We start from the raw sequence: 27,334 nt of genomic DNA, 5'->3' as shown, positions 1-27,334 counted from the left end.
CAGAGTTAACATTTGGTTGTCTTGAAATGTCCTGGACCAGAAAATCAATCTATTATTTTTCAGCTTAACCTCAGGCAAATTTTGGGGACAAGGACAGGAAGCAGCCACATTTTTGCTAAAATATCACAAGAATGGTCTCTAGCCCAGTTTCTAATATTGTTCCCCTCTGAAACCTTGAGCTGGGACTCCAAAGGTCCACACTGCTCTCTGCTCCTACTAGGATTAAGTCCCATTTATAGCATTCAATGGCTTTCCCAATCCAAAGTCCCCACATCTTCCTTATCCCTTCCAAAAGCATCATGATCAGACCTGTCTCTCTAATAGCCTACTCCCAGATTCCAGGTTCTGTCTTAGTTACTACTGATTGCTGTGATAAGACACCGAGACCAAGGCTACTTATAGAAAAGCACTTATGTGACTTAGTTTCAGCGAGTTATGCCCATCATGGCAGGGGCATCACGACAGCAGGCATGGTGTTAGAGCGGTAGCTAAGGGCTCACATTTCAGTCCACAAACATGAGGTAGAGAGAATTAACTGGGAACTGTGTCAGTTTTTGAAAGCTCAGAGCCCACCCACAGTGACACACCCCCTCCAGTTAGGCCACACCTCCCAACCCTTCAAGTATTTAAATATATGAGCCTGTGGGGACTCTCATTCAAACCACCACAAGTATGTTTTTGCTATAAAAATAAAGGGAAATATTTTCAGGAGAAATTTGTGCAATTCCATGAAATAATGAGGAATGTAAATCACATTGGAAAGGGAGGAGTTGTAAGGCTTGGTGACTGGATCTCACATCACTCCAATCTTTCCCACCAGATGGATGCTTATTCTGTGCCAGGAACTGCCACACACTTTGTTTATTCCTGTTACAGTTTCTTTTTTTTTCTTTCTTTTTTTTTTTTTTTGTTTGTTTTTTTTCGAGACAGGGTTTCTCTGTGTAGCTTTGCGCCTTTCCTGGAACTCACTTGGTAGACCAGGCTGGCCTCGAACTCACAATGATCCGCCTGGCTCTGCCTCCCTAGTGCTGGGATTAAAGGCGTGCGCCACCACCGCCTGGCTTCTGTTACAGTTTCTTTAATGTTAACCCAGATAAGACTCAGCTGTTCAATGAGTGATTAGATTCCAATTTATAAACAGGAGCCCCCAAACTTAAGAGAAGTAACTTGCCCAAGGTGAGAAGGAAGGTAAGCAGGGTAACACTGCTCCCCACACTGCGGTTGTCTGTGCTCCTCTTTCTGCTACATTCTCAAAGCAAAGCAGAATACATGGAGAGACTTTTACCCAGAGGGCCCACCTTGTACAGCAGTTCCTGGGGAAAAGCACATTAAGGACATTTTAGTAAGATTAGGTGCATTCTGCAGGAAAGCATGGCATGCATCACACTGTAAGCAGGCGGGGTCTTATAAACCATGCTGTAGATGTGGGAATCTAATGAAATCAGAGAAGAATACTCATGGATTCAGAGCAGGTAAGTCATGGGATTGATCAGGTGTATTTCTAAAGATTACTGTTGGGAGCCATTTTAATAACTCAGGTAAGAATGACAGGAGCCTGGAGGGGCAGTAAGTGAACAAGCTGAGGTGCTGCATAGTAGAACTGCCAACACTTGGTGAGAGAGACAGAGGGGGCTGGACATGTTAAGATGACACCTGAATCTGTAGTGTGGCTCTATTTCAGATTTTAAACATGGAAAAGGAGAGAAATTTAATGTTGGAAAGAAGAGCAAAACAACACTCAGATTATTCTAGTATTGGTTTAACTGCAAACTCACTGCACTACCTCCTTAGGGTTTGCTTAGTAAGTTACCAGAGTGAGTCACTTAGACCAACAATGTGCTCTCCCACACCTCTGGAGACTGCAAGTCTGAAGATGCTGTGTCAGCAGAGCTGTGTTCCTCCTGAAGGCTCTCTGCAGGATGCTCACTGAAGGTCCTCTGCGGGACTGCTCACTGAAGGTCCTCTGAGGGATGCTCACTGAAGGTCCTCTGAGGGATGCTCACTGAAGGCCCTCTGAGGTATGCTCACTGAAGGCTCTCTGAGGGATGCTCACTGAAGGCTCTCTGAGGGACTCTGCTCACAGAAGGTTCTCTGAGGGATGCTCAATGAAGGTCCTCTGAGGGATGCTCACGGAAGGTTCTCTGAGGGATGCTCAATGAAGGTCCTCTGAGGGATGCTCACTGGAGGTCCTCTGAGGGATGCTCACTGGAGGTCTCTGAGGGATGCTCACTGGAGGTCCTCTGAGGGATGCTCACTGAAGGTCCTCTGAGGGATGCTCACTGGAGGTCCTCTGAGGGATGCTCACTGAAGGTCCTCTGAGGGATGCTCACTGAAGGTCCTCTGAGGGATGCTCACTGAAGGTCCTCTGAGGGATGCTCACTGAAGGCTCTCTCTCTGAGGGATGCTCACTGAAGGTCCTCTGAGGGATGCTCACTGAAGGCTCTCTGAGGGATGCCCACTGAAGGCTCTCTGTGGGATGCTCACTGAAGGTCCTCTGAGGGATGCTCACTGAAGGTCCTCTGAGGGACTCTGCTCACTGAAGGCCCTCTGAGGGATGCTCACTGAAGGCTCTCTGAGGGATGCTCACTGAAGGTCCTCTGAGGGATGCTCACTGAAGGCTCTCTCTCTGAGGGATGCTCACTGAAGGTCCTCTGAGGGATGCTCACTGAAGGCTCTCTGCGGGATGCTCACTGAAGGTCCTCTGAGGGATGCTCACTGAAGGCTCTCTGAGGGACTGCTCACTGAAGGCTCTCTCTCTGCGGGATGCTCACTGAAGGCTCTGAGGGATGCTCACTGAAGGTCCTCTGAGGGATGCTCACTGGAGGTCCTCTGAGGGACTCTGCTCACTGAAGGTCCTCTGAGGGATGCTCACTGGAGGTCCTCTGAGGGACTCTGCTCACTGAAGGTCCTCTGAGGGACTCTGCTCACTGAAGGCTCTGAGGGATGCTCACTGAAGGTCCTCTGAGGGATGCTCACTGAAGGTCCTCTGAGGGATGCTCACTGAAGGCTCTCTCTCTGAGGGATGCTCACTGAAGGTCCTCTGAGGGATGCTCACTGAAGACTCTCTCTCTGAGGGATGCTCACTGAAGGCTCTCTGAGGGATGCTCACTGAAGGCTCTCTGAGGGATGCTCACTGAAGGCTCTCTGAGGGATGCTCACTGAAGGCTCTCTGAGGGATGCTCACTGAAGGCTCTCTGCGGGATGCTCACTGAAGGTCCTCTGAGGGATGCTCACTGAAGGCTCTGAGGGATGCTCACTGAAGGTCCTCTGAGGGATGCTCACTGAAGGTCCTCTGAGGGACTCTGCTCACTGTGTCTGCCTGGTTTACGTGACCCCAGGGATCTGTCACATTCTCTGACTTGCTCTGGTGTCACTCCAGTCTCCGCTTCTGACCCTAACTGTCCCCTCTGCGCATCTGTGCCTGTCCCCTTCTTATAATAAGAGTGGAGGGCACTGCATTTAGCGTTTATCTTAAGTATAGTGGTTGTCATCTTGAGACATCTATACATTAGTTAGTTACATCTGTAGTTAGGATCTATTTCCAAATAAGTCCCAGTGCTCATCAAGTTTGCGTGGAACATTGTTCAATTCATCACCCCGACTGCTATTTCTATGACATTTAGTTTTCAATTCTCTTGCTTACGATCTCTCCTCACTATTATTATTGTCACTCTCAATTATTACTTACTCGGCACAAGGCGCTGCCTAGTCTTGTGTTTCTGTTGGGAGTCCCAAGTGTTAGGGAACTGCAGATCACACCCAGGTTTGCAGGAGGAACCGCAGGACTTGGGATATCTGTTTATATCAAAGTGCACACAGCTAAATCAGCACAAAGAGATGCACAGGGTGCAGACCAACAGAACCGGGCACAAGCTTCCAAGCAGAGAGCTCAAGAGCACCCCAGATTCTTCCCATGTGGGGCTGTAACTATGGGGGAAGTGCTGCCCTGACTCTGAGAACTAGCACTCCGGTTTTTACTGAAGGCTAATCATGTGGGCACTTTGGACCTACCCCCTACCAAAATTCTTGTCTCTGAAGAAAGCTGATTGTTTAACATAAATCAAATTATACAAATACTCCAGGCCACGCCTATCAGTTACAGAACGGTGGAAAAACACCCTTAAACCCAAGTTCCCAGACACCAGCCAGGGACAATCATATGGGTAGGCAAATATTGTTATGGTAAGTTTCAGGTCTGCATGTTAGCAATTTCCTGCACTGATTATCTAGTTTAGTCATCATATTAAAGTTCAGAGGGCTTAGGTGTCTTCAAGATTACACAACCACAAGTTTAGTAGTAGAGAAGCTAGAATTCAAAATGAGGCAATTAGATTTCTACTCTTCACCACAGTGCTTAGCTGCTCATTTCTTTTTGTGGTGTTGTGGGTAGAACCCAGGGCCGTGTGCATGCCAAGCATGTTCTCCACCACTGAGCCAAACCCCTAGCTAAGACAGCTGCCTGCCTTTTGAAGGTTTACTAAAATGAAAAAAAAGTGACAATAACTTCAAGTTCTAGAGAACTGTTAAAGTTAAAGGGGCGCCTGTTACAAAGATTGTAAAATGAAAAAAATTATATAACAGAAACTCACAATAATTCAGAGGCTAGACTATTTTACAAATACTGAAATCCATTAATTATAGATATTAATGTTTTAGACAAAAAAACCATCAGAATATTAACAATTTAAATATTTTAACAAAATTAAGCAGGGCGGTGGTGGCGCACGCCTTTAATCCCAGCATTGGGAGGCAGAGCCAGGCGGATCTCTGTGAGTTCGAGGCCAGCCTGGGCTACCAAGTGAGCTCCAGGAAAGGTGCAAAGCTACACAGAGAAACCCTGTCTTGAAAAAACCAAACAAAAATAAAAAATAAAAAATAAAATAAAAAAATAAATATTTTAACAAAATTAAAGAAAGTCAAGCTTTAGCCAAATTGGTATAATTGAGGGAGTAAGAGAATTGTTTTCAGCCTCACTGTAAAGTAAGTATAAGGAGAGTACATGAACGTATGACAGCAGAGCCCAGTGTTGGGTTAACTTTGTCTGTTTCAATTTTTACCTAACGGAATGATGTCCTGAAGTGTAGTCCAGTTTTCCAAATTGTTGAGTCTGATAGCCATGCTTCTCCATCACATCCATCCATGTTGTGTAATTTGGATCGAGACCCTTAAAATTATTCCAAGATTCTGTTAAGTGAGTGAAGAGGCCACTCCACATTGCTGAAGGAAAAAGAGAAATAACAGAAACTGGTTAAGGTAAAGCTTAGCAACTTAACTATAAAAGCAATTACTCTGAGAGTGTGGCTGGCTGTTTTATTACAGTCTGTGATCTGGAATAAGAAACGCAGTTTCCAGACATTTCTCAACGCTACTCATTTTATTGGAGAGGAAGATTTACAAGGAGTTAGTATTTCTGTTCTTCAGAGGAGTCCACCAAGGCCTAGAGGTTAAGCTGATTAAGGGTTCACTGAGGTTTAGAGTCACTTTACCCTAGTTCAGGCTCCTTCTAGTCAACACAGGACAGAAGTCAGCAAACATGATTTTACATATGATGTATCTTTCATCGTTGAAATATCAATTAGGATAACATAGGTTTCCTTAACCACTGGTGACCAGATAGCTCTAGAAATATAGTGAAGGTGGTTATAACTGAAATCACAGAGACTATCATCTCAGCGGCTCATAAAGAAACCAAACTGTTTTTGGTTATTTACAGGTTCCATGGCAGATAACCAATGACCACACAAATAGAGGCAAAGGAGAGTGAGGGGTCCACAGAGACTCCATAGTGAGGCCTTATTCCATCTGGACTCAGGGTCAGAAAGTACGGGTTTGCTTTGTTCCACAAGGCTGCATAACAGGACATTTTGGCTGGGCGGTGGTGGTGCACACCTTTAATCCCAGCACTCGGGAGGCAGAGCCAGGCGGATCTCGGTGAGTTCAAGGCCAGCCTGGTCTACAGAGTGAGATCCAGGACAGGCACCAAAACTACACAGAGAAACCCTGTCTCAAAAAAACCAAAAAACAAAAAAACTAAGAACCAAAAAACAAAAAAAAAAGAAAAAAGAAAAAGAAATTTTGGCCAAAGGCATGATTACCAGATGAGATGTCTTATACTTCAAGTTCTAATTACAAGATGCTTAGCTGTAAGGCATGGTTACGAGGTCTTTAAAAATACACTTGCTTGTACTTTGTACCTTGACTTTGAAAGGGGAAGGAAGGTCTTTTGCCTCTCCCCTTGCTGGTGTATAAAAAGCCCATTAGGAATAAACTTGAGGCCACTGTGGTGTTGACCCAGGGCCCTCCTGAAGCTATCCTGTGTCTCTGTCTTTTTGTCTACATTTATATTTTTTTATCTCTATTATTTCTCAATCCACACTGCCCTATACCAAGGACTGTCTGAAGGTTGGGCTGGATCTGGCAGGAGAGTACCTTTCAGACAAGATTTTTAAAAACAAATTTTCATTTTCGAAACATATAGCTTATGATCACTGACATGTTTGCCATCAAAACTATGGCTATTTGTTAAATTATTACAATAAAGTGAGCCCTTAGATTTGTGATAGATGTAAATTGGGACAGAAGAAAAAGAGATGAAGCATATAGTCTGAGATAATTTGGAAAAACTTCAGATAAACATGAATAGGAGTTCTGCCTGGGAAGAATCTTCCAGAGAGCTGCTGACTCCTTCCTAAGCCTTCGCAGAAAGACTTCCTGGAAACAGCACTCTCTAAAGCATGAGTACCTGCTTTCACAGTCAAATGAAGAAATGAAACACAGGAACTACACAGCTTCTCAGGCAAGAAAAAGCCCTTCTTTAGAAAAACAAGAAATTCAAATTCAATTCTAAAACAAATTCTTCAGAAAAATTAGAAAATCAAATGACCCCAACATTCATACCTTAGAACACACAGCAATTTCACTGAGGCATTTTTATTAGGTACTAGATGTGACTTTATGATAGATTTTTGCATATGATATTTTAAATCTGGATGTCCTTTTAGGCACATTCATACCTGCACGAGATGGACAGCAGATGGGAGAGTTAGTGTAGGCGTTCAGGAAGGTGGTGCCATGCGCTTTCATGAAGTTGATAAAGGGAAGTTTTACCACCCGACTTCCTGGTTGAAATGTTAGTCTTCCATCCTGAAATGAAGAAATTCAGCCACTGCTGATCGCCATGTACACACAGAGGACAAGTTTCAGTGTCTATCCTCGGCCTTTCACTTTAGCTTTTACTGTGCAGATGGTAAACTCAGCCATCAGGCTTGTGCAGCATTCTGCTTTGTCCTGTGAGCCCCCCATTCCCAACCTAGCCTCTCTTCTTTCACAGGCTTGAACAATTAGAGGCGATGGCAGTAATATTCTTTTAATTTCTATCTCCAGATTGCATATGAGAGTGTGCTAGTTTATGATGCTGTTTCTCATACTTAAATCAATATTGGGTTTCAAAAACCAAAGGCAGGAAGCTAGAAAATTCAGGTTGCTAAATCAAGAACAAGATCATGGAATGCTAAAATTCAAGGTTGTATTTTAAGAAGAAGAAAAAAAAAACCCAACTCATTGAATAAAAACTATTAATTCTTATCATTGCCTCAGATAAGAATAGATCTGTTTGGGCCTGGAGAGATGGCTTAGCAGTTGGGAATATTGACTGCTCTTCTAGAGGACCTGGGTTCGGTTCCCAGTACCCACATGGTTCACACTTGTCTGTAACTCCAGTTCCATGACACCCTTGATTACATTACCAAAACATTTCCCCCTTTAATTTTAAACACAAAATTTACTACCCCAAAGAGTTTAATATGTTTGCATGAAATCTCAAAAAGAATAAAAAGCAGAGGTATGTTATAAAGATCCATTGCCCAAACAACATTTGAAAGAATGTTATGCTCAAATTCATTTGCATACATTAGGTTAAAGTGCTTCTTGGAAAGTTCATTTGGAGAATGAAGAAATAATTAAAAAATATTTTAATAAACCTTAAATACCTGTGTATTTATGTATCAGGCACCTTGCAAGGTCTGAGGATACAATGGTGAGATTAAAATAGAGTCCCATTCCCAGGAAACTCATAGCCCATTGGGAGAGGTAAAAAGAACATTAGCAAATTAACTTTGAATACTTGTATGAATTATATGTGTAAATCTGCACAAATATATACTTTTCCCTTTGAAACAGGGTCTCATGTATTCCAGGCAACCTCTGACTTGTTATCATGACCTTGAACTTCTGATTCCCAGTCTCCTGCCTCCTGACTGTTGGAATCAGAGGCATACATTACCTTGTCCTCGTTATGAGGTGCTGGTGACTGAACTAAGGGATCTGTGCATGCTAGACAAGTACTGTACCAAATTGAGCTACATCCCAGCTGTGGCTATGAATTCTAATAAATTCTAAATGCTGCTTCTGAACCATGGCATGGTATTTAGTTCCTAATCGTTCTGGACTAAGGAGGATCAAAAGAGACGTTTAGATTTCAAGCATTGTTCTAGTTTTATTCTGTTGCTGTAACAAACATAACCATGACCCAAAGCAATTTACAGGAAGAAAGATTTATTAGTTCCAAGTTACAGTCCATAACTGAGAAGGCAGGAATTCAAGCAGGATCTTGAGGAGCAGAAACCATGTGGGAACAGTTTGCTGACATGGTTTCTGGCTAGCTCATTCACAGTTTTATGCTTAGTTAGTGTTCTTTTTTCCAAGTTCTTTAGACACTGTTTCTCTGTGTAGTCCTAGCTGTCCAGGAACTCACAGAAATCCACCTGCCTCTGTCTCCCACTGCTTGGTCCTAGAGTTAGAGTTCTTATATAGCCCAGAACCACCTAGACAGGCCATGGGATGGTGGTGCCCTCAATGCTCTGGGCTCTCCTGTATCAATTAATAATCAAGACAATCTCCCTATCCCATTTTTTTTTTAACTTGACATAAGCTAGAGTTACCTGGGAAGAGGAACCTCATCTGAGAAAATGCCTTCATCAGATTGCCAATGAGCAAGTCTGGGGCGGGGTATTTGCTTGATTGATTGATGTGGGAGGGTCCATCTCACTGTGGACAGTGCCAGTTCTGGGCCAAGGGTCCTGGGTTGTATAAGCAAGCAGGCTGAGCAAGCCAAGAGGAGCAAAGCCAGCAAGCATTCTTCCTCCACAGCTTCTGCTTCAGTTCCTGCGGGACCGGACGGAGTACGAGACTTTCAAGATGAAACCAACCCTTTCTCCACCAAGTTTTGTTCAGTTCCAGTGTTTTATCACAGCAATAGAAATGCTAATTAACGTACTTATTATGTCCCACAGACACACTCATAGCTAGTGTGATCTAGGCAGTTCTTCAATTGACGCTTTCCCCTCAGATAATTTTAGGTTATGTCAAATTGACAAAGTTCACTAGGAAAAGTATCATCCTAACCCAAGAGTCAAACAATGACGGTCCATCGTTACGGCAAGGCTGTTTATTGCATGCCTTTTAGACTTATTGACCATGACAAGTGATATTCTTAAGAGTCTGCAATATACATTCCCGCGCTACTATTGACTTCTGAAACCTCATCAAAATGAAAACTACTTGTCTTAGTTAGGGCTTCTATTACTGTGAAGAGACACCATGACCACAACTCTTATAAAGGAAAACACTTAACTGAGGTGGCAGCTTACAGTGCCACTCCTTTGGGGGCCATTTTCTTACAAACTACCACATTCCGCTCTCTGGCCCCCAAAGTCTTGAAGCCAATTAACAAAGCAAAATGCATTCAGTCTAAGTTTAAAAGTCCCCATAGTCTATCAGTCTTAACAATGTTTAAAAGTCCAAAGTTCAAAGTCTCTTCTGAGATTCATGTAATCTCGTAACTGTAATCCCCTATAAAATCAAAATCAAAAACAGATGATATACTTCCAACATATAAAGCACAGGATATATATTACCCTTCCAAAACACAGGGAAGGACGCATAGTGAGGAAATCTGGAAAGCCAGACTGAAAACCAGCCAGGCAAACTCCAAACCCTGTATCTCCATGTCTGATGCCAAGACACTCTTCAGATCTCCAACTCTAAGTCAGCTTTGTTGACTGCAATATGCCTCTTTCTCTTGGGCTCGTTCCACTCCCTGTTGGTAGCTCTTCTCAGCAGGTATCCATGACTCTGGCATCTCCAACATCTTGGGATCTCCAAAGCAATCCAGGCTTCAGCTTCACACAATGGCCTCTCCAGGCCTCCATTCAGGGACACCCCTGACACATGCCTGGCCTCAGTGGCTTTCATTAGTCTTGGGGGCAAATTCCATAGCCCCTTTCTGCTATCCTTAACTCCAGAACCATGCAGCAGAAGCTGCCAAGTTCTGTTGCTTACTGGGGCTGGAACATGGCACTCCCATTCAATTCCATCTTCACCAGCTTTCTGTCCTTCACTGCCTAAACTCAGCTGTCCTAAAACTTGCTCCGTAGACCAGGCTGGCCTCAATCTCAGAGATCTGCCATCCTTTGCCTGCCAGTCTTTGCCTCCCGAGGGCTGGTATTAAAGGTGTGCACCACCACAGCTGGCTCTAAGCTTTTCTTTAATTCCTTTTCACAAGCTGGAAACTTAGCTGGATCTTGCCCTGAGGTTGCCACTCCCTTTATTCCATTTCTTAATCTGTTTATCTCCTTGAACACAGGATTTAACTCTATTCTACTTCCGGGTGTGCCTTTTTCTCCTCAAATTGTACATTTTGTATTTTTATCTGCTCAGTTTGCTCTTTTTCATTATAAATCTTCATTAGTTTTAACACTAATAACCACATGACAGAGTCTGTACTAGGCTGTTTGAGATTTCCTCTGCTAACAGAATTAATCCAAAGCTCTTCACTTTAGCCTCAGGCAGACTCTTCAGACAAGGGCAAAAAGCAGTCACATTCTTCATCAAAATAACACAAGAATAATCTCTAGGCCACATATTAATATTTTTCTCCTCTGTAACCTCTTGAGCCAGCCCTTGATAGTTCAAATCATTACCAGTACCACTGTCTTCCAAGCTCCTACAATTATGGCCCATTAAGCACTGCTTAAAGCATTCTACTGCTTTCCCAACCAATAGTACCAAAGTCCAAATTTCTCCAAATGCCAGTCCTTGGTACCAACTCCTGTGTTAGGGTTTCTATTACTGTGAAGTATTGTAGAGTATTATCTTAAGATGTATTACATTTGTTTATGCTGTGGAACACTTAATGATGCAAAGATGTGTTGCATTCTTTTATGTTGCATTTGTTTAACTCTGTGAAGCTGTGTTACTTTGCCTATCTAAAACACTTCATTGGTCTACTAAAGAACTGAACAGCCAATAGTGAGACAGGAGAAAGGATAGGCAGGGTTAGCAGGCAGAGAGAATAAATGAGAGGAGAAATCTGAGAGAAGCCAAAGGAAGAGCAAGAAAAGGAGGAGGAAACCAGGAGCCAGCCACCCAGCTACACAGTAAGCCATGAAGAAGTAAAGAAAGGTACACAGAAATACAGAAAGATAAAAGCTAGGAGGCAAAAGATAGATGGGATAATTTAAGAAAAGCTGGCTAGAAACAAGCCAAGCAAAGGCTGGGCATTCACAAGAAAGAATAAGCCTCCATGAACGATTTATTTGGGAGCTGGGTGGTGGGCCCCCAAAAGAGCCAGAAGAGTAAAAAACACATGACCCTGGCAACTTTTAAAAAGAAAAACATTTAATTGAGGTGGCAGCTTACAGTTTAGAGGTTCAGTCCATTATCATCATGGCAGGGAGCATGGCAGTTTTCAGGTACTCATGGTACTGGCTACATCTTGATCAGATGGCAACAGGAAGTGGACTGAGTGTCACACTGAGTGAAGCTTGAGCAAAAGAGACCTCAAATCCCACCCCCACAGTGACATACTTCCTCTAACAAGGTCATACTACTCCAACAAAGCCACACCTCCTAATAGTGTCACTGCCTTTGGGAACATTTTCTTTCAAACCACCACACCACCGTAGCTGCAACAGAGAGGAAGTGTAGTGTGTGTGGACTCAGACGTGCAGGAGGGTCCCTTGTTCTTAAAGGCCCGAGCAGAAGCACTTTTTAATCTTTTCTTAAAACAAAACTTTATCCAGATAGAATTTACATACAACCTACCTAAAGGGTGGAATTCAAAGGTTGTTTAGTATATTTAGAAAGTCATTCAGAATACTTTCATCATTCCCAATAGAACCCTTAGCCATCACCCTGCACTCATCCTAAACCGAGGCATCTACTAACATAATTCCTGTCTCTACACAGGTGCTTTCTCCAGACATTTCAGATACATAGATTCATATAATTTTTAGTCCATCGTCATTTCTTTTACTGAGAACACATATTTTTTAGGTTCAAACACTTTGTAACATGCATGACTTTTGGATTTCTTTTTTGGTTGCTGAATAATACTATGAAATTTCATTTATACATTTACCAGTGGATGGATATTTAGGTTGCTTTCACTTTTCATCTTCTAGCATAATATTGCTATGAATAGTCATGAAGAAGCTTTTGTGTGGATTATGTTTTTATTTCTCTTGGACACACACACACACACACACACACACACACACACACACACACACACGCACACACACTCCTAGGAATAGAACTGCTGGATTGCATAGTAACTCTATAGTTAATTACTGAAAAAACTGTCATATGCTTTCCCAAAGTGGCTTCACCACTTTACAAAGCATTATTAACAGCAGTGTATGAGGTTCCCAATGCCTCCATATTCTCACAAACTGTGGTTATTGTCTATCATGTGTGTGTGTGTGTGCGTGTGCGTGTGTGTAATTAGTACAGGGAAGAACTTATCATATATTAACTGTACAAAATAATGCACTTATTGCAAGTGTACTTTGATTATATTTACCTCCACATCACCTCCTCTGGCTCCTGTGGCTCTCTGTCTTCTCAAATACTCACCTCACACTTTTATGATTCTGGCTATCCTTATGGGGATGAACTGGTTTGATCTACATAATGTCTCACTATGGTTTGATCTACAATTCCCTAATGATTATCAATGCTAAGCAACGTCTTATGTGCTTATTGGCCACCTGTGTATATTCTATGGGGAAATATCTTTTCAAATCTTAGGCTCATTTTAAATTGTCTAATCCAAGATTATGAAAATTTACACTTCCATTTCCTTGAAGGAGTCTTTAACTCATAGACTCATTTTAAGTTAATTTTTACACATGGCAGAAGACAGGGTTCAATTTTGTTCTTTTACATGTGGATATTTAATTTCCCCAGCACTACTTGTTTATAAGAATTTATTTCTAGACTCTTAAATCTATTCTATTGATCTAAATATTTATCTTTCAGCCTGTAATATATTATTATAGCTTTATCATAAGCTTTGAAATTGAAATGTATTATGTCTGATCAATCATCTTTTTCAAGAAAGTGGATTATTATTATTATTATTATTATTATTGTTATTTGATTTTCTGAGACAAGGTTTCAGTCCTAGCTGTTCTGGAACTTGCCCTGTAGCCCAGGCTGGCCTGGAACTCACAGAGATCGCGCCCGCCCCCCACTCCCCCCACAGTGCTGGGATTAAAGGTGTGCACCACCACTGCTGGGCAAAAGTAGATTAAATTATAACAACTAACATTTAAACCAGCACGAACACAATTATTAAATGTCTAGATCAGCGTTTCTCAACTTTTCTAATGATGCAACCCTTTAATGACTCCCAACCCTAAAATTATTTTGTTGCTACTTCATAACTGTAATTTTGCTACTGTTATGAATCGCAATGTAAATATCTGATATTTCCGATGGTCTTCGGCAATCCCTGTGAAAAAGTCGTTTGACTCCCAGAAGATTGCTACCCATAGGTTGAGTACCACTGGTCTAGATAATTAAACGTCCTTCATTTCTCACCCAAACATCAATTTTTTCAAACGTAGGTGACTGGCACGTCATTTTGGAAAAAGAATAAGGTTTTATGGAAGTGCACAATGCATTTCCCTTCATAACTGAATTAAACCAGGATATAGGCTAAGCATTAATTAATAACCGCAAATGTTTTCGTGGACCTAGTCTGGCTTTAAAAAGTAAAAATCTGTGCCTGCGGCGCGCGAGTGTAGTCTCTAGAGAGTTTGAGGCACAAGGATCACCAGAGCCCAGAAGTTCGAGACTGCCTTCTTACTATTACTTTGCATACAGCACACACGTGTGCAGGTACTATTACTTTACATACAGGCACACACGTGTGCAGGTACTATTACTTTGCATACAGGCACACACGTGTGCAGGTACTATTACTTTGCATACAGGCACACACGTGTGCAGGTGTGCGCTGCAGGACTTCTCAACTCCAGTGTCCCGCTCTCCCTGTCGTCTCTCCACAGGCTGTGGGCGGCGTCCGCTCGCCATCCTCAGAGTACTTACGAAGGAGTCACTGGCAACAAGCACTACGTTGGGTGCCTGGGCCACTTGCAGCTTCTGCTCTCGTGTTCCGGGAGCCGGCGCCGCCAGCGCCGACGCTGCGACCACCGACACCCACAGCAGCAGCATCGCGGGCAGGGTTGTCCAGACGCGGACACTGGGCCCGTCTCTGGACTGCTGCCCAGTAATGAGCAGCAGTGGGACCCTGAACAAGGACTTCGGGTTCCATACACTGAAGTCATGTGGGAAGCACCGCGAAACTACAACTCCCATCAGGCTCAGAGCAGGCGCATGCGCAACGATGGAGTCGCGCTCCCACTCTTAACCCATGTAAAGACCATTTTAATCAAATTTCGAGTTAGTGATCGCTCAGCTACTTCCCCTCATGCTAGCGATGCCTGGGGAAATGCGCATGCGCCTTCCAGATTTGTACTTTGCGGCAGTTCTGCATGCTCCAGGTGGGTTCTGGTTGCTTTCGCTTTGAGCAGAAGTTAAAATCTAAGGCAGTTGAAATGGTAATTAGGGGGAGAAAGGATTGGGCCCGGGGGTGGGGCTGGGGTCGTCCTCCCTTTGCGCGGGATAGCGTGGCTGTGTTCGCAGACACCGTGAACTTGGCGGTGATGAGGTGGCAGTGCTTCTGTCACTGAAGAAGGATGGGGCTGTGCCCGGGGCCTGGGGCCGGGCCACCTCAGGTGTGGTCTGGTAGTGGTTTGGATCCCCTGCGGCTCCGCAGCCCGGGTCGCGCAGCCTGCCTCATCCGATTGCCTCTGTTGGCGGGCAGTAAGGATTGTGCTGGTATGGGGTGAGGAGCGGGGCATGCAGAGTGAGTTTTGGGGTCCAGATATGAAGAAGTTTGACTGTTCTTTGCCTTTAGAGTCGCAAAGGGGGCGGGGCGGGGGGGGGGACGGGAGAAAGAAAGGAACAGGTTCTAGAAGGAAGAAATGTGGGTTGTGTGAAGTGTGCTGTTAATTGACGTAGGCTCAGAGTACCATGGTTGGGTGCAGAATAATGTTATTCCTTTTTGATTGTTGGATTCCTTTGGAGAATTCCGGAAGAAGCAAGTTTCTGTCTCAAAGTCAAAGGTCTTCACAAATTATACCTTCAGCTATATATACTTGCACATTAAACCAATTGTTTTGATTTTCTGGTAGGAAAATGAGGAGTTGTTCTATTTATTTAAAAACTTTAATGTCTTGTAGCGTATGTGCTGAGTGGTCTGTTAAACCTCACTATGTATTTATTGTGTAACATGCTTTTTTGTTGGAATATATCTTGTAGCCTTCAGTTGGATTACTTTGCAGATGTAATATAGACGAGAGAGGTTAAATGGCTTTTCCAGGGTTTTTGCAGGGAAACTATTTGAAGAGGAAATTGATTAGTCTGTGCCCTAACTCATAAATACTTTGCCTCGATCTGCAAATTTTTGAGTCTACTGAGTTTCATCTCTATTAGTGAGGCAGAATTGTTAGTCGAGCATCACCCTTCAGATGTGTGTGGATATGCAAAAAACACACCCTTTGTCCCTGAGGAATTTACACCCTTGGGGAGAAAATACAGCATACATAAAGTATCCAAGTAGATTGCCTCCTAAACAGGGTACATTCCCCATGTTGTGTTGAGTTAATTTGGAATGTAGAAGATATTTTACAGAAGCAATAAAAACTGGTATTTAGATTTACAAAAATTATATTTAGCTTTCTTTTTGGCATGGCAATGGTTCTTTGAACACGAATATTTCTTGAAGGCTTTGTTCCTGCAGACCCTTGTTTTGATGAGAGGAGCACATCTTTTCCTCTTTCTGTCCTTGCTGTGTCTGAGAGCAGGTGCTGCTGTGGGTTGATGCAACATAGGTATTTTAGAGACCCAGAGACAAAGTGCTGCTAGAATCAAAGAGACTTCTAGTCCTACTTTCTATCTGACATTCAGTGGGAATGCTCCTATAATGCTCCTGCCTGATGGATTGTCCAAACTATACTTCTTCATCTTTCCTGACGGTAAACCTTCCTTTGAGTAACTCATCCTGCATTTGTGTAGGTTTAAGTATTACAGGTTCTGATTTTGAGCTGAAGTCATTCTACTTTCAGCCACTCATTTTTTTATTTCTCTTTGATTTTACATGGATAAAAGCCTGTCTTCCCACTTCCTCTCCATTAGTAGTCTTTTTCAGTCTTCCCCAGTTCCTCAGCTAGTTATCATTTTACTTCAGGTTTCTTCATTATTTTAATGACTGTCTTCTGAACATAGAATGTTTTTGTTAATCACTGAGTTACTCTGTGAGCAAAGGCACTTTTATGTGTGCATGTGTTTATGTAGTTAGGTAGCATTCAGGATAGGTAATCTGATTTAGTTTGTAACAAAATACTATAACAGAAATTTATTTTCTCATAATTCTGGAGTTTAGAAGTTCCAAATCAAAGAGTTGTCAAGTTGGTTTCTTCTGAGACCATTTTTATTGTCACCTTCTCAGTGTGTCTTCACCTGATCTGTCTTCGGTGCCTGTGCATCCTGGTATGTCTAAATTTCTATTAAGAGTGATAGGTTGGATCAGGGTCTTCCCACATAACCTCATTTAGCCTTCATTGCCTTTGTACTTTGCAAATACTGCTGTATTTTGAAGTACTCGGGGGCTGGTACTATGATGTCTGAATTTTGGGGTGTTGTATGCCTTCCTGTGGAAACATGAACAAACACATCTATTCAATCCAGATAAGGTATCGGTGAGAGATCAAAATAACTCTACCATAGTTCAACTTGCTGAACTAATGAGTTTTGGGGCTCACTTACAGAGCATGGGTGTAGGCTTAGAGGAACATGGATGACTCAAAGGTAGCTGCATGGCTGAAAAGCCCATTGCAGCATGGGTGGTGATTCATGAAGGCTGTGCTCTTGAAGCTCCCTGTACAATCTGTCACCACCTCAGCTACTTGGAGAGTGTCCTGCCCCACATTTGTCACTGCTTAGCTTACCTTGGGGGAGGAGCTTTGCTAATCTTGTATCAGGTGATTTCTGAGACTTGTGAGTTGTTTATTTCTTGAGCTTTGTAAACTTCATTTACTTTCCGAGTCTTAAGAAGCCTCCTTACAGGACAGAGTGTTTTAATTTGGAAGAAATTACTATATAACACAGGGGGGATACAACAGGCTCAGATCTGTCTGTCTATTTATCATGTTTACATCATCAGCTAATGATTTCCGTGTTAGGGACAGGTTACTTTATTAAAAATACTCTGCTCTTTAGGTTTTAGAGAGGTCATCAGTTGAACAGTTGGGATCTAGCTTAGGGTCCTCTGCAGGTCTTTAAACATCCAAAGTAACAACAGAATTTCCTAAAGAACTTCCAGTCAGTTTTGGGAAACACAGAGATATACATGCTTGTAATCTAATAAGACTAGAAAAGTATTAAAAAGTATGGATAATGCTTGAATTAAAAAAAAAAACACAAAAGCAGTAGTATTCCAAGTTATGTTTGAGAGCATGCTAGTGTTTTCAAAATGTCAGCTGGTTGCTGCAGTCAGCTGGGTTGGGATATTAGGATTTCCCAAACCATTAAGATAGCAGAATACTTTGAGGCTGAAGAATGAGATCTGTGTGGTAGACACAAATTTCCTGCACCATGGAGTAATGCCTTCAAGCATGTTCCTTGGAATATGCTTTTTAAAATGATGATGTAGGTCATAAATGTTACAGGATTGGACTAGTGTGAATTTGGTATGGGGCAGGTGGTATGCTTGACCTTGGCTTCCAGTTATGAGTGACATGAGAATAGGCAGAAGTAAGAGTAAGTAGATGAATGGTTAGGAGAAGCAATGATACACAGAAAACTGGAGGGCCACCCAAGAGTGATGTGAGTATAGAAACATGCCTTTTGGTGATCTAGACTTTGGAAGCTAGATCATCAGTGATGTGTTTTATATGTGCTACTACTCGACAAGATTGTGTCAGAGTTAGTGTTACTACCAAAGCAAATTGGGGAGGAAAGGGTTTATTTGGCTTATGCTTCCATATCACAGCTCATCATTAAAGGAAGTCAGGGCAGGAACTCAAACAGAGCAGGATGCTGGAGGCAAGAGCTGATGCAGAGGACATGGAGGGGTGCTGTCTACTGGCTTGCTCTTCATGGCCTGTTCAGTCTGCTTTCTTATAGAACCCAGAACCACCAGCCCAGATGTGGTCCCACCCACAACGGACTGGGTCCGCCCCCAACAGTCAATAATTAAGAAAATGCTCAACTGGCTTACCTGCAACCCAATCTTATGGAGGCATTTGAGGTTCCCTCCTCTCAGATGACTTTAGCTTGCGTCAAATTGACATAAATCTAGCCAACACAGATTGATTATATAAGGGGCTCCAAACAATAGGGTGTTGTCATTACCCAGGTCTTATTTAGGTAACCATATTGTTTTGAGTTCATGGGGGCAGCTTCTGTGTCATATATAGGCAACACATGTTTGCAGCAGGTGCCCTGGTCCTCTGATTCTTATTATTTAATGTCTTCTGGGTGAACCTTATGTGTAGGAGTTGTGCTGTAGATGTATCAGTTGGGGCTGAGCAACCACAGTCAGTTGTTTTCTGCATTTTGACCAGTGTGGCTCTCTGTAGTGATGTCCAGCTGTTGTAAGAGAAGCTTCTTTGATGAAGGGTGAGGGTTACATTGTCTGTGAGTGGAAAGATAAGTATTAGGAATGCAGTTAGAGGGGAGGGAAGGGCTGAACAGAAATGCAGCTAGAGATATACTGGTAGGGAAAGTGGTAGTAGCAGGTTTTTCTCTAGGTTCCTTGGCCTCACCAGGCATCGGTAGTTGGCTAGGTTTATAGTACAGGAATGAGTTCCCTCCTATTGAGCTGATCTTACCTCAAATTAGACAGCGGTTGGCTATCACTCAAACGTAAGTGCCACTGTTGCACCTATGGCGATCTGTACTCTGCTGGTCATTGTGGTTTGTAGGTATCACAGCTGAGGAGGACTATTGATTACCTTTTTCCCTTGTCAGCTTCCATGATACTGTCTAGTACCACGAAAGCTAGTCCTCAGGGAGGAGAATTTTGGGTCACATCCAGCCTGATTCCTCCAAATCCTCTGTCTGAAGTGTTTTGATCAATAGGGACTTACCCTTAATTCTGCTCTTACAGAAACATAATGGTTTATGGAAAACAAAGACTTTTAAATCTTTCCTATCATCATTTCTTAGCATTCCATGAATCATACTAATATATCTTAGTTGTCTTAGATTGTTTGATTTAAAAGATTGCTGTTTTAATTGTTGATTTGGGTTTCATAAAAGAAAATCATAAAGTGAATTTTGGTTTGGGATGAGAACAGGATTTCCAACAGTTTCTAATTGCTACTTCTGCCATTTTCTCCTGTCTGTGAATGGGAAACAGTGTTCTCAGCGTTGACAGTTCTAAAGTCAAAATAGTTACCAGTTCTCAAAGATTTTGAAGCTACTATATCTTGCAGTATGAAATATCCATCCAAGATTTAATTCTTTGTCTAGGAATAAACATTCATTTTACTAGTGTGCAAATTTTCTGTTATTTACTAAATTATGTGTATACCAAAGAGTTGTTTTAATGTAAACTTCTTTATGTTTTACTCTCAATAAGTACTTGATTTGTATTTCTTTGTTTATGTACCTGTATACTCGGGGTTGCATACAATTTTACAGGTGAAAAGGAGTCATGATTGAAAACAGCTTAAGAAGTCCAGGTTTAAACCAGTTCAGAAATTTGGAGATGCGGATTAGTGTTTTTCTGGGAAAGATGAAAGCCTAAAATCATATAGAATTATTTCTCATGTTTTAGCTTGTGATCATGGTGAATCTGATTTTAAAAAACTTTGGAAGGTTTTGAGTGTTTTATATTACATCTCATGGTTGTTTTTACTTAATTTAGATGAAAAAAAATGGGTAAGGAACAATTTGACATTCAGTTCAGGAAGAAGATGCAGGTGTGATAACAGGTAAGAGATGAGTGGCATGCTAAGTAACAAGCAGTGAGTCTGTCTTAATGATCCTTTCCAAGTCCTTCAATAGAAGGACTCATGATAGATTTATTTTTTGTATCATACTACAGGTCAAAGCAAATCTGTAGTAGTTTCAATGCAATTGGTCCCCATAATCTCATAGGATTGGCCCTATTAGGAGGTGTGACTTGGTTGGAGTGGGTATGGCCTTGTTGAAGGCAGTGTGTCACTGTGAGGGTGGGCTTTGAGGTCTCTTTTGCTCAAGCTTCCCTCAGTGTCACAGTCAGTTGACTTTCTGTTGCCTGTAAGATGTAGGACTCACAGCTGTTTCTCCAGCACCACATCTGCCCGCATGCTACCCTGCTTCCACCATGATAATGTACTGAGCCTCTGAAATTGTAAGCAAGCCACCCCAATTAGATGTTTTCTTTATAAGAGTTGCCCTGTTCATTTTGTCTCTTCACAGCAATAAGAACCCTGAGACAAAATACCTTTAGATTTTTGCTATTTAATTATTGTTAGTTTCCTCCTTTTTATAATTAACTTCCTATGCATGATCATTTCTGATTTTTAATTATTATTTTCATTTTGTGGAATCTTTGGATGCTCATCCTGATTATGCTTTTAAGTTCCTGTGGTTTCAGCTGGAGAGGTCATATCAATTAATTTATCCCTTGTTGATAACCTTAAGGGTTATCATTGTTTTTTGTTGTGACTTACTTTCTAACCATTTGAAAATATAGTTGTTGCTTCTTTTTAATCTTAATTTGAATAAACATCTTTTAAGTTCATAGTAGGAAAGTTTTCATTGCATAAAAGCATGAAAAAGTGAATGTATTTTCCCTTGATAACTGGTTATTGTATTCAGCATCTTTCCATAACTGTGTGAAGAATACTGCAGTGTAGTCCTGTTCTTGTCCCATCTTTCATTCAGCATTGTGTGCTAAATTTTAACTTGGGAGGAAGAAGAACACATGATGGGAGGAGAGGAATTAGAGAAGATATTAGTGGAGTTGTGGACTAGAATTGGAGCCTTTCTAAGGAGATAAAGTCTTGGAAATACTTAGAATTGAGGGAAATATCCAAAATAGAAGAGCATGGGGTACATGGAGTAATTTTGGATAATGGATTTTTTTTTTTTAATGAAAATGTTTGGATGCTAGTTAGTTGATGATTAGCTTTCTAAGGTTTAGTTTTTTTAAAAAAAAAAGGTTAATGGGCCTCTTCTCCTATTTTAAAAAAGTTATTTTCAGAGACAAATTACTTCGTGTTTGAAGCTGACAAGTATACACATATGTGCACTCGTATATACATATGTGTTTGATGAAGGGGGTACCCCAGAGCCTGCATACTATGCTAAATGAGGAAGGAATGGGAAGAGAATAGATGGTTACGTGGCAGAGTAAAGAATTCCATGTGCTGCACACAGCAGCTGTTCTCAAGAGCAAGTGTTTGTTATGGTGGGCTTCGTTCTCCTGCTGCTGCCCTTATGCCACAGGTGTCCACCTGACCCTCAAGGTCCGTGCTCTCGGGCAGCTGTACTTCAGTGTGACATTCTGTCTCTCTCGCTCTTCTTCCTGCTCTCCTCCTGTTTCCCCTCTCTCACTGGAGTCTTGTCCTTCTTCTCTCCATTGTTTCACCTGGTCTTCTCCTAGTCATTGACTGCTTTACCCAGCATACCTTCTCTGCATCCTACGGTACCTTTCCTTTTCATCAGCTGCGTTTGGTTCCCTCATGGTTCATATGCTGTCTTAGATGTTTCTCCTGACTCATATCGTATTCTGTAGAGCAGCAGGGCCTTTGTGTGTCTCGTCAGTGTCAGGGTTGATGAGCCCATGTGGAGACTGTCTGCTCTTTCTTCCTTGTGTATGCTCGCACCTAAGGTCTTCTTTTTCTTCTGTTTTTTAACTGGAAAGCTCTCTTTATTTGTCCAGGTCAGTCATCCTCACTGACCTCTTCCTTTTAGTCTACAGGTTATTTTGCAGAAGGAATGTGGCTTGAGAAAGTTAATGTGAAGTCAACACTGAACTTTGTTAACTGCTGCTATCAAGATTTGTAGACTAAAAACGTTCTTCACCAGTTCACCTCTAAATTAGTATCAGGATACTTTCAGGTAAGTTAATTGTTTCGAAGATGACAGAATGTGATGTGCTGTTTTAAGTAATTATTTCAACAAGATCTTAAATTTTATTTGGGAAATCTGAATGTATCACAGATAAATTGATTTTATAGTGTCTTAATTTTTGTATTATTCTGAATGCCAGCTTACTGTAAGTTAAAAAAAATCTTATCTTCAAATCTCTAACTTCATAGATTTCTTTTCTTATGCATTTCATTTTGGCTAGAATGTACTAGTAGTGTTATGTTAGTGTACTGTGTTAATATATTATATTAGTGTACCATGTTAGTGTACTACGTTAGTGTACCATGTTAGTGTACTGCATTAGTGTGCTGTAGCTAGAGAGTTTCTCTCCAGGTCCCGCCAAGCCCTGGCAGTCCCATAGCCCACTTATAAAATAAACATACGAACGTTTATATTATTTAAACTGCTTGGCCATTAGCTCAGGCCTACCACTGACTAGCTCTTACTCTTATACTCAGCTCATTTCTTTTAATCTATATGTCTCCACGTGTTCCGTGGCTTTATCTGCTGCCTTTACATGATGCTCCCTGGATGGCAGGCTGGCGTCCCCTCCAGACTTCTACCTCCCAGCCTCTCCTCTCTGTTTGTCCCGCCTAACCCATACTTCTTGCCTGGCTACTGGCCAATCACCATTTTATTTATTCACAACATATAGGACATCCCACAGCACTTCCCCTTTCTGTTTTTTTTTTTAAAGGTAGATTTTAACTTTAACATAGTAAAATTACATATAACAAAACAGTTATCTAGCAAGAATTACAGTTACAAGATCTAGTCTATTTGTATTTGGCAAAATTAAAGAAGATATCCTATCTTATATCAGTGAGTCTAAGATTTCATATCTAACTTATCTCTTATCATAACCAAGGAAATTATAACTATCTAGTCTTTAACTACATCAAAGACCTCAGAAGGATATAATATTACCTGAGAAATGGGAGAAGGACACAAATAACTTTCTGGGAGTCTTGAGAGAGTAGACAGAGACAGCTGGCAGCCTGGACAGTCATCCAAAGTTCTTCTGTAAAGTTGGGGCATCTGTCTTCAGCCCACAGGCTTAGAGTCTCCCAGTCATTTCTCTCTGTGTCCTGTAGAATGTCTGGCAGTTTCCACTGTGAAGCAGGAACCTGAAGGACCATTTTGCCAAGCAAAGTTCAGTGGTCACCTTCCTATGGGTCCTGCATGTCCAGTCGATCAAGCAGTCTAGGCAAGAATAGTTTCTTGCCCAAATGGCTATTTTTGCCAAGAAGATAAACTCCATATAGAGTGTCTTCGATGCCCATCCTCCTCTCTGAAGTAATTCGATGCTGCCAGGAGCAGACATGTCTCATTATACAGAAAGTCTAAATTTTTAAAACATTTTAAGTGCCATATTCTGTAAGTCTTTGAAGTGTTTGAAGATTACCTACCTAATTGAATTATATCTATGTATACCTAGAAAACTTAGCATGACTACAAGTTTGACTATCATAGAAGACTAATTATTAATCTGTATTTCTTAATTATCCATTACAATCTAAATGAGTTACATAAACATAATAGTGTGCTGCATTAGTGTGTTGTGTTAGTGTATTAGTGTACTGTGTTGGTGTATTGCATGAGTGAATTGTGTTAGTGTATTACATTAGTGTACTGTTTATGTAAAGTGTTAGTGTACAGTGTTAGTGTACTGTTAGTGTACAGTGTTAGTGTACTGTGTTAATATACTATGTTAGTGTGCCGTGTTAGTGTACTACATTAGTGTATTGCATGAGTGAATTGTGTTAGTGTATTGAGATAGTGTACAATAGTGTACCATGTGAGTGAATTGTGTTAGGGTACTGTATTAGTGTACTGTGTGTGTTTAAAGTGTTCATGTACTGTGTTCATGTTTTATGTCAGTAGATGTGTTCATGCACTGTGGTTGTGTAATGTGTTAGTGTGTTTACTGTGGTAAAATAGTTTCTGTGTTCCCTTACTGCATTTGAATTCTATGGCAGTGTACTGTGGCGGTCGCTTAGTTTGTTACTCTGAATATCTTGAGTTTGTAACTATTTAGTATCTACCTAACTTTGCTTTATCTTTATGATGAGATTAGAAATAGATTGAGTCAACAGAAAATACATGTATTTCTTTTTTTTTAACATTGTATTGTGATTGTATTTAGTTTGGGTAAGTCAGTAATTTGTAAAATATTAACATGGGCTTAAATTAATGTATTTTAATATTAAATGAAGTACTTTGCCTATAAAGTAAAATATCTTAAATTTTTATTTAAAATAAATAAATATTTATTTAAAATATTAGTATTAGTTTTCATGTAGGGAAGGTTGGCCTTGAACTTGCCATGTAGCAGAGGATGGCCTTGAACTGATTCTCCTGCCTTCACCTCCCTAGTGATGGGATTTCAGGAATATGCTGCCACACCTGGATGGCTGAGATTAGTGTATAATTTTTGCATAGTCACCATTCTTCTCTTCATGTGTAAACATTTATTTCTCATTAGAGAAAGTAATGTGGTAATCTTTAATGTGAAGGTGGTATCCTGGTTTACATCTCACAGAATTTAGTATTAAAATAACTTTATTAGACTTTAAAAAATTCTCTCATCTTAGTTACTAAAGCTATTTATGTTTTTCTCTGTTTTATTCTACTGGATCTTGCTTATAAAGTTGGATTGGAATTACTCTATATTGTAGGTCCTTGTTCACAAGATCATCTGTAATTTAGCTAAATGTGTGGAGAGTGAGTATAATTTTAACTCATTAAGCTCAATTTCAACATGCTTCTATTGGTCACCTACCATTTGTCAGATACTAATCCTAGAGATGGAAAACAGTAATAGACTAAACCCTATTTATACAGAACTTAGATTCTGCTGGGGTTATACACCTAGTAGACTAAAGACAGAATATATGCTATAGGAGATGTGTTAAGTGCTTTGAAGTAAAATAAAGCAAGGGAAGGGCGGACGGGAACATGAGTGGTTTTGAGTAGATGGAAGGAGAAGAATCTCAATTCTTCTTGAATTCTTCAAGAATCTTGTCCAGGGAGAGTTCCAATGAGGAGGAGACATTTGAGTAGAAATCTGAAGAGCTGAGGGAATAAACTGTGTGTAGAGTAGGCGGGGCAGACTGTTCCAGAGGGAAAGAATTAGATGTCTCTTTATCAGATGTTTAAGTTTATTGGTACTATTATCATTAGGGAGATATTATTGTATATTCACTGTGGCTTCTTCTCTTGATAGAATGTCTAGCAAAGAAGTGAAGACTGCCCTAAAAAGTGCAAGAGATGCAATCAGAAACAAAGAGTACAAAGAAGCTTTGAAACATTGCAAGGTAAAGGATACTTGGTTCTTTGGTAATGTACTTACATTGCCAATTTATGAGTTATTTTAAGGTATGTCATTTATTGTCCACATTCAGTCAAGTGGTAGAATCTTAGAGCAGTTAGACCCATCTCTCCCTATTAGTGAGGCACGCTATTATTGCTGCACTTAATTTTCTTTATTGCTAAATTACCAAAGCTGTGTTCTCAAACCCAGAGGAATCATAAGCACCTTGCATTATAGAATGCGACTATACTTTAGCATTATTATTATTGTTGTATTACATTAAAAAGTGTCTCTGTTATGTGTGTTGTGAGTCAGTTCTCTTGCTACCATGTCAGTCCTGGGGATTGAACTCAAATCGTTAGATTTGATAGCAGGCACCTTAACCTCTGGGCCACCTTGCCTACCCAGCACTTTGTTATTCATCATTATTATTATGACCCGTGGGTGGAAGAATAAAGATTCTAAAGCTTCCTCATGTGCTAATGGGAATGTTCCTGTTAAAGAGAGAAATTTGAGTGTGCTGGAGAGATAGATAGAGGCGGTAGAAGTGAAGTCCTTAGGGAGATCGGTGTCTGCGACCCAGAGTGTGGAAGGAGGCCTTTAATTCCTCTTGTGTTTGAGCAGGAGAGAAGATAGGTACAGATCATACAGGGCCCCGTTTGTTGATTGGCAAGGGGAAAAGAAGAGCGTTTTTCTCTGATGGCTTCTATTTTTGGTGACATGTGTATTGATAGCAGAAGATGAGTTGGACAAGAATGTTTAAGACTAAAGCAGGTTTGAAGCAGTTGTTATTCATGCTGAGAAAACTCACGCATAAGAATTCAAAGGATTGCAAACTCACGAGTGAGAACTAATTTTGGAGTACCCAGGGTCTGGGGGGCTTAGCTACACTGTGCTCCTATGTCTGTTAACTTTATTCCTCTAAGACAAATTTCTATCAATTCAGCTATAGCTCCGTCAAGGCATTCAAGGCAGGAATAACTCTAGACACACCAAGCTCCATATCCATCTACGTTATTTCTCTGGGTTGAAATCCTGTTTCCATAGATTCAGTTCCGTCCAGTTCCCTAGCTCATAGTCCTGCTAATGACCAAACTCCTATGCTTCCAGCCTCATCTTCATCCTCTGTAGCCTCTTTCTCTGCTGCTCTCTACTCCTGGCACTCAGAACACTCTACCCGAGATCTGCTTACCCTCTACGGAACCTCTGTCTTCCTTTCTTCTCACTCGCCAAGCTGTTCTGTCCTTCTACAGAAAATGCCTGCCCTTTCTTTCCTTGGGCATGCGGTTCTCTGCCTCCTTAGGAATGTTGTTCCACCTTACACATTGATATGTAAAAACCTCTTTTGTTCTCAGTCACTTGCTCTGGAGGACCATTAGGCCTCCTCTAGGAAAGGGGATGGATGGTCTGAGCTCCATTAGCACAAGAAACAAAGCTGTGCATCTCCTGCCAGCTCGTCTCCTAAGCTCAGCAGGGGAGTTAGTGACTTAGAAGGTTCAGCAGGTCTGGGGAGTTAAACTGTTTGTC

General features: G+C 41.3%; 2 protein-coding genes across 8 annotated transcripts in view; one reads left to right on the top strand and one right to left on the bottom strand.

Moving 5' to 3' along the window:
- The window catches only part of Arsk (arylsulfatase family member K), a 45,115-nt gene extending 30,475 nt beyond the window's left edge, over nt 1-14,640 (bottom strand). The window contains exons 1-3 of one of the 2 annotated variants that reach the window (XM_028893999.2): nt 14,395-14,640; nt 7,014-7,143; nt 5,058-5,217 (exon numbers count right to left, since the gene is read on the bottom strand). In XM_028893999.2, coding sequence (XP_028749832.1) covers nt 5,058-5,217; nt 7,014-7,143; nt 14,395-14,520 — 416 coding nt within the window. In that variant the 5' untranslated portion in view covers nt 14,521-14,640. The remainder of the gene's footprint in view (nt 1-5,057; nt 5,218-7,013; nt 7,144-14,394) is intronic. The other variant, XM_028893998.2, reaches the window with a different exon arrangement.
- A 127-nt stretch (nt 14,641-14,767) lies between these two features.
- The window catches only part of Ttc37 (tetratricopeptide repeat domain 37), a 102,493-nt gene continuing 89,926 nt past the window's right edge, over nt 14,768-27,334 (top strand). For 2 of the 6 annotated variants that reach the window (XR_003737003.2, XM_028894019.2), the window contains exons 1-4: nt 14,773-14,849; nt 20,282-20,348; nt 22,318-22,464; nt 25,721-25,811. Coding sequence is in view for 5 of the 6 variants with exons in the window: in XM_028894019.2 (XP_028749852.1) it covers nt 25,722-25,811 (90 nt within the window). In the remaining variant the exon portion in view is untranslated. The other 4 variants (XM_037211091.1, XM_028894020.2, XM_037211092.1 and 1 more) reach the window with 4 other exon arrangements.

The sequence above is a fragment of the Peromyscus leucopus genome, chromosome 15, assembly GCF_004664715.2.
Source record: "Peromyscus leucopus breed LL Stock chromosome 15, UCI_PerLeu_2.1, whole genome shotgun sequence".
Classification (NCBI taxonomy): Eukaryota; Metazoa; Chordata; class Mammalia; order Rodentia; family Cricetidae; genus Peromyscus; species Peromyscus leucopus.
The sequence above is the reverse complement of the archived record's forward strand: the minus strand, read 5'-3'. Positions and strand labels throughout refer to the sequence as shown.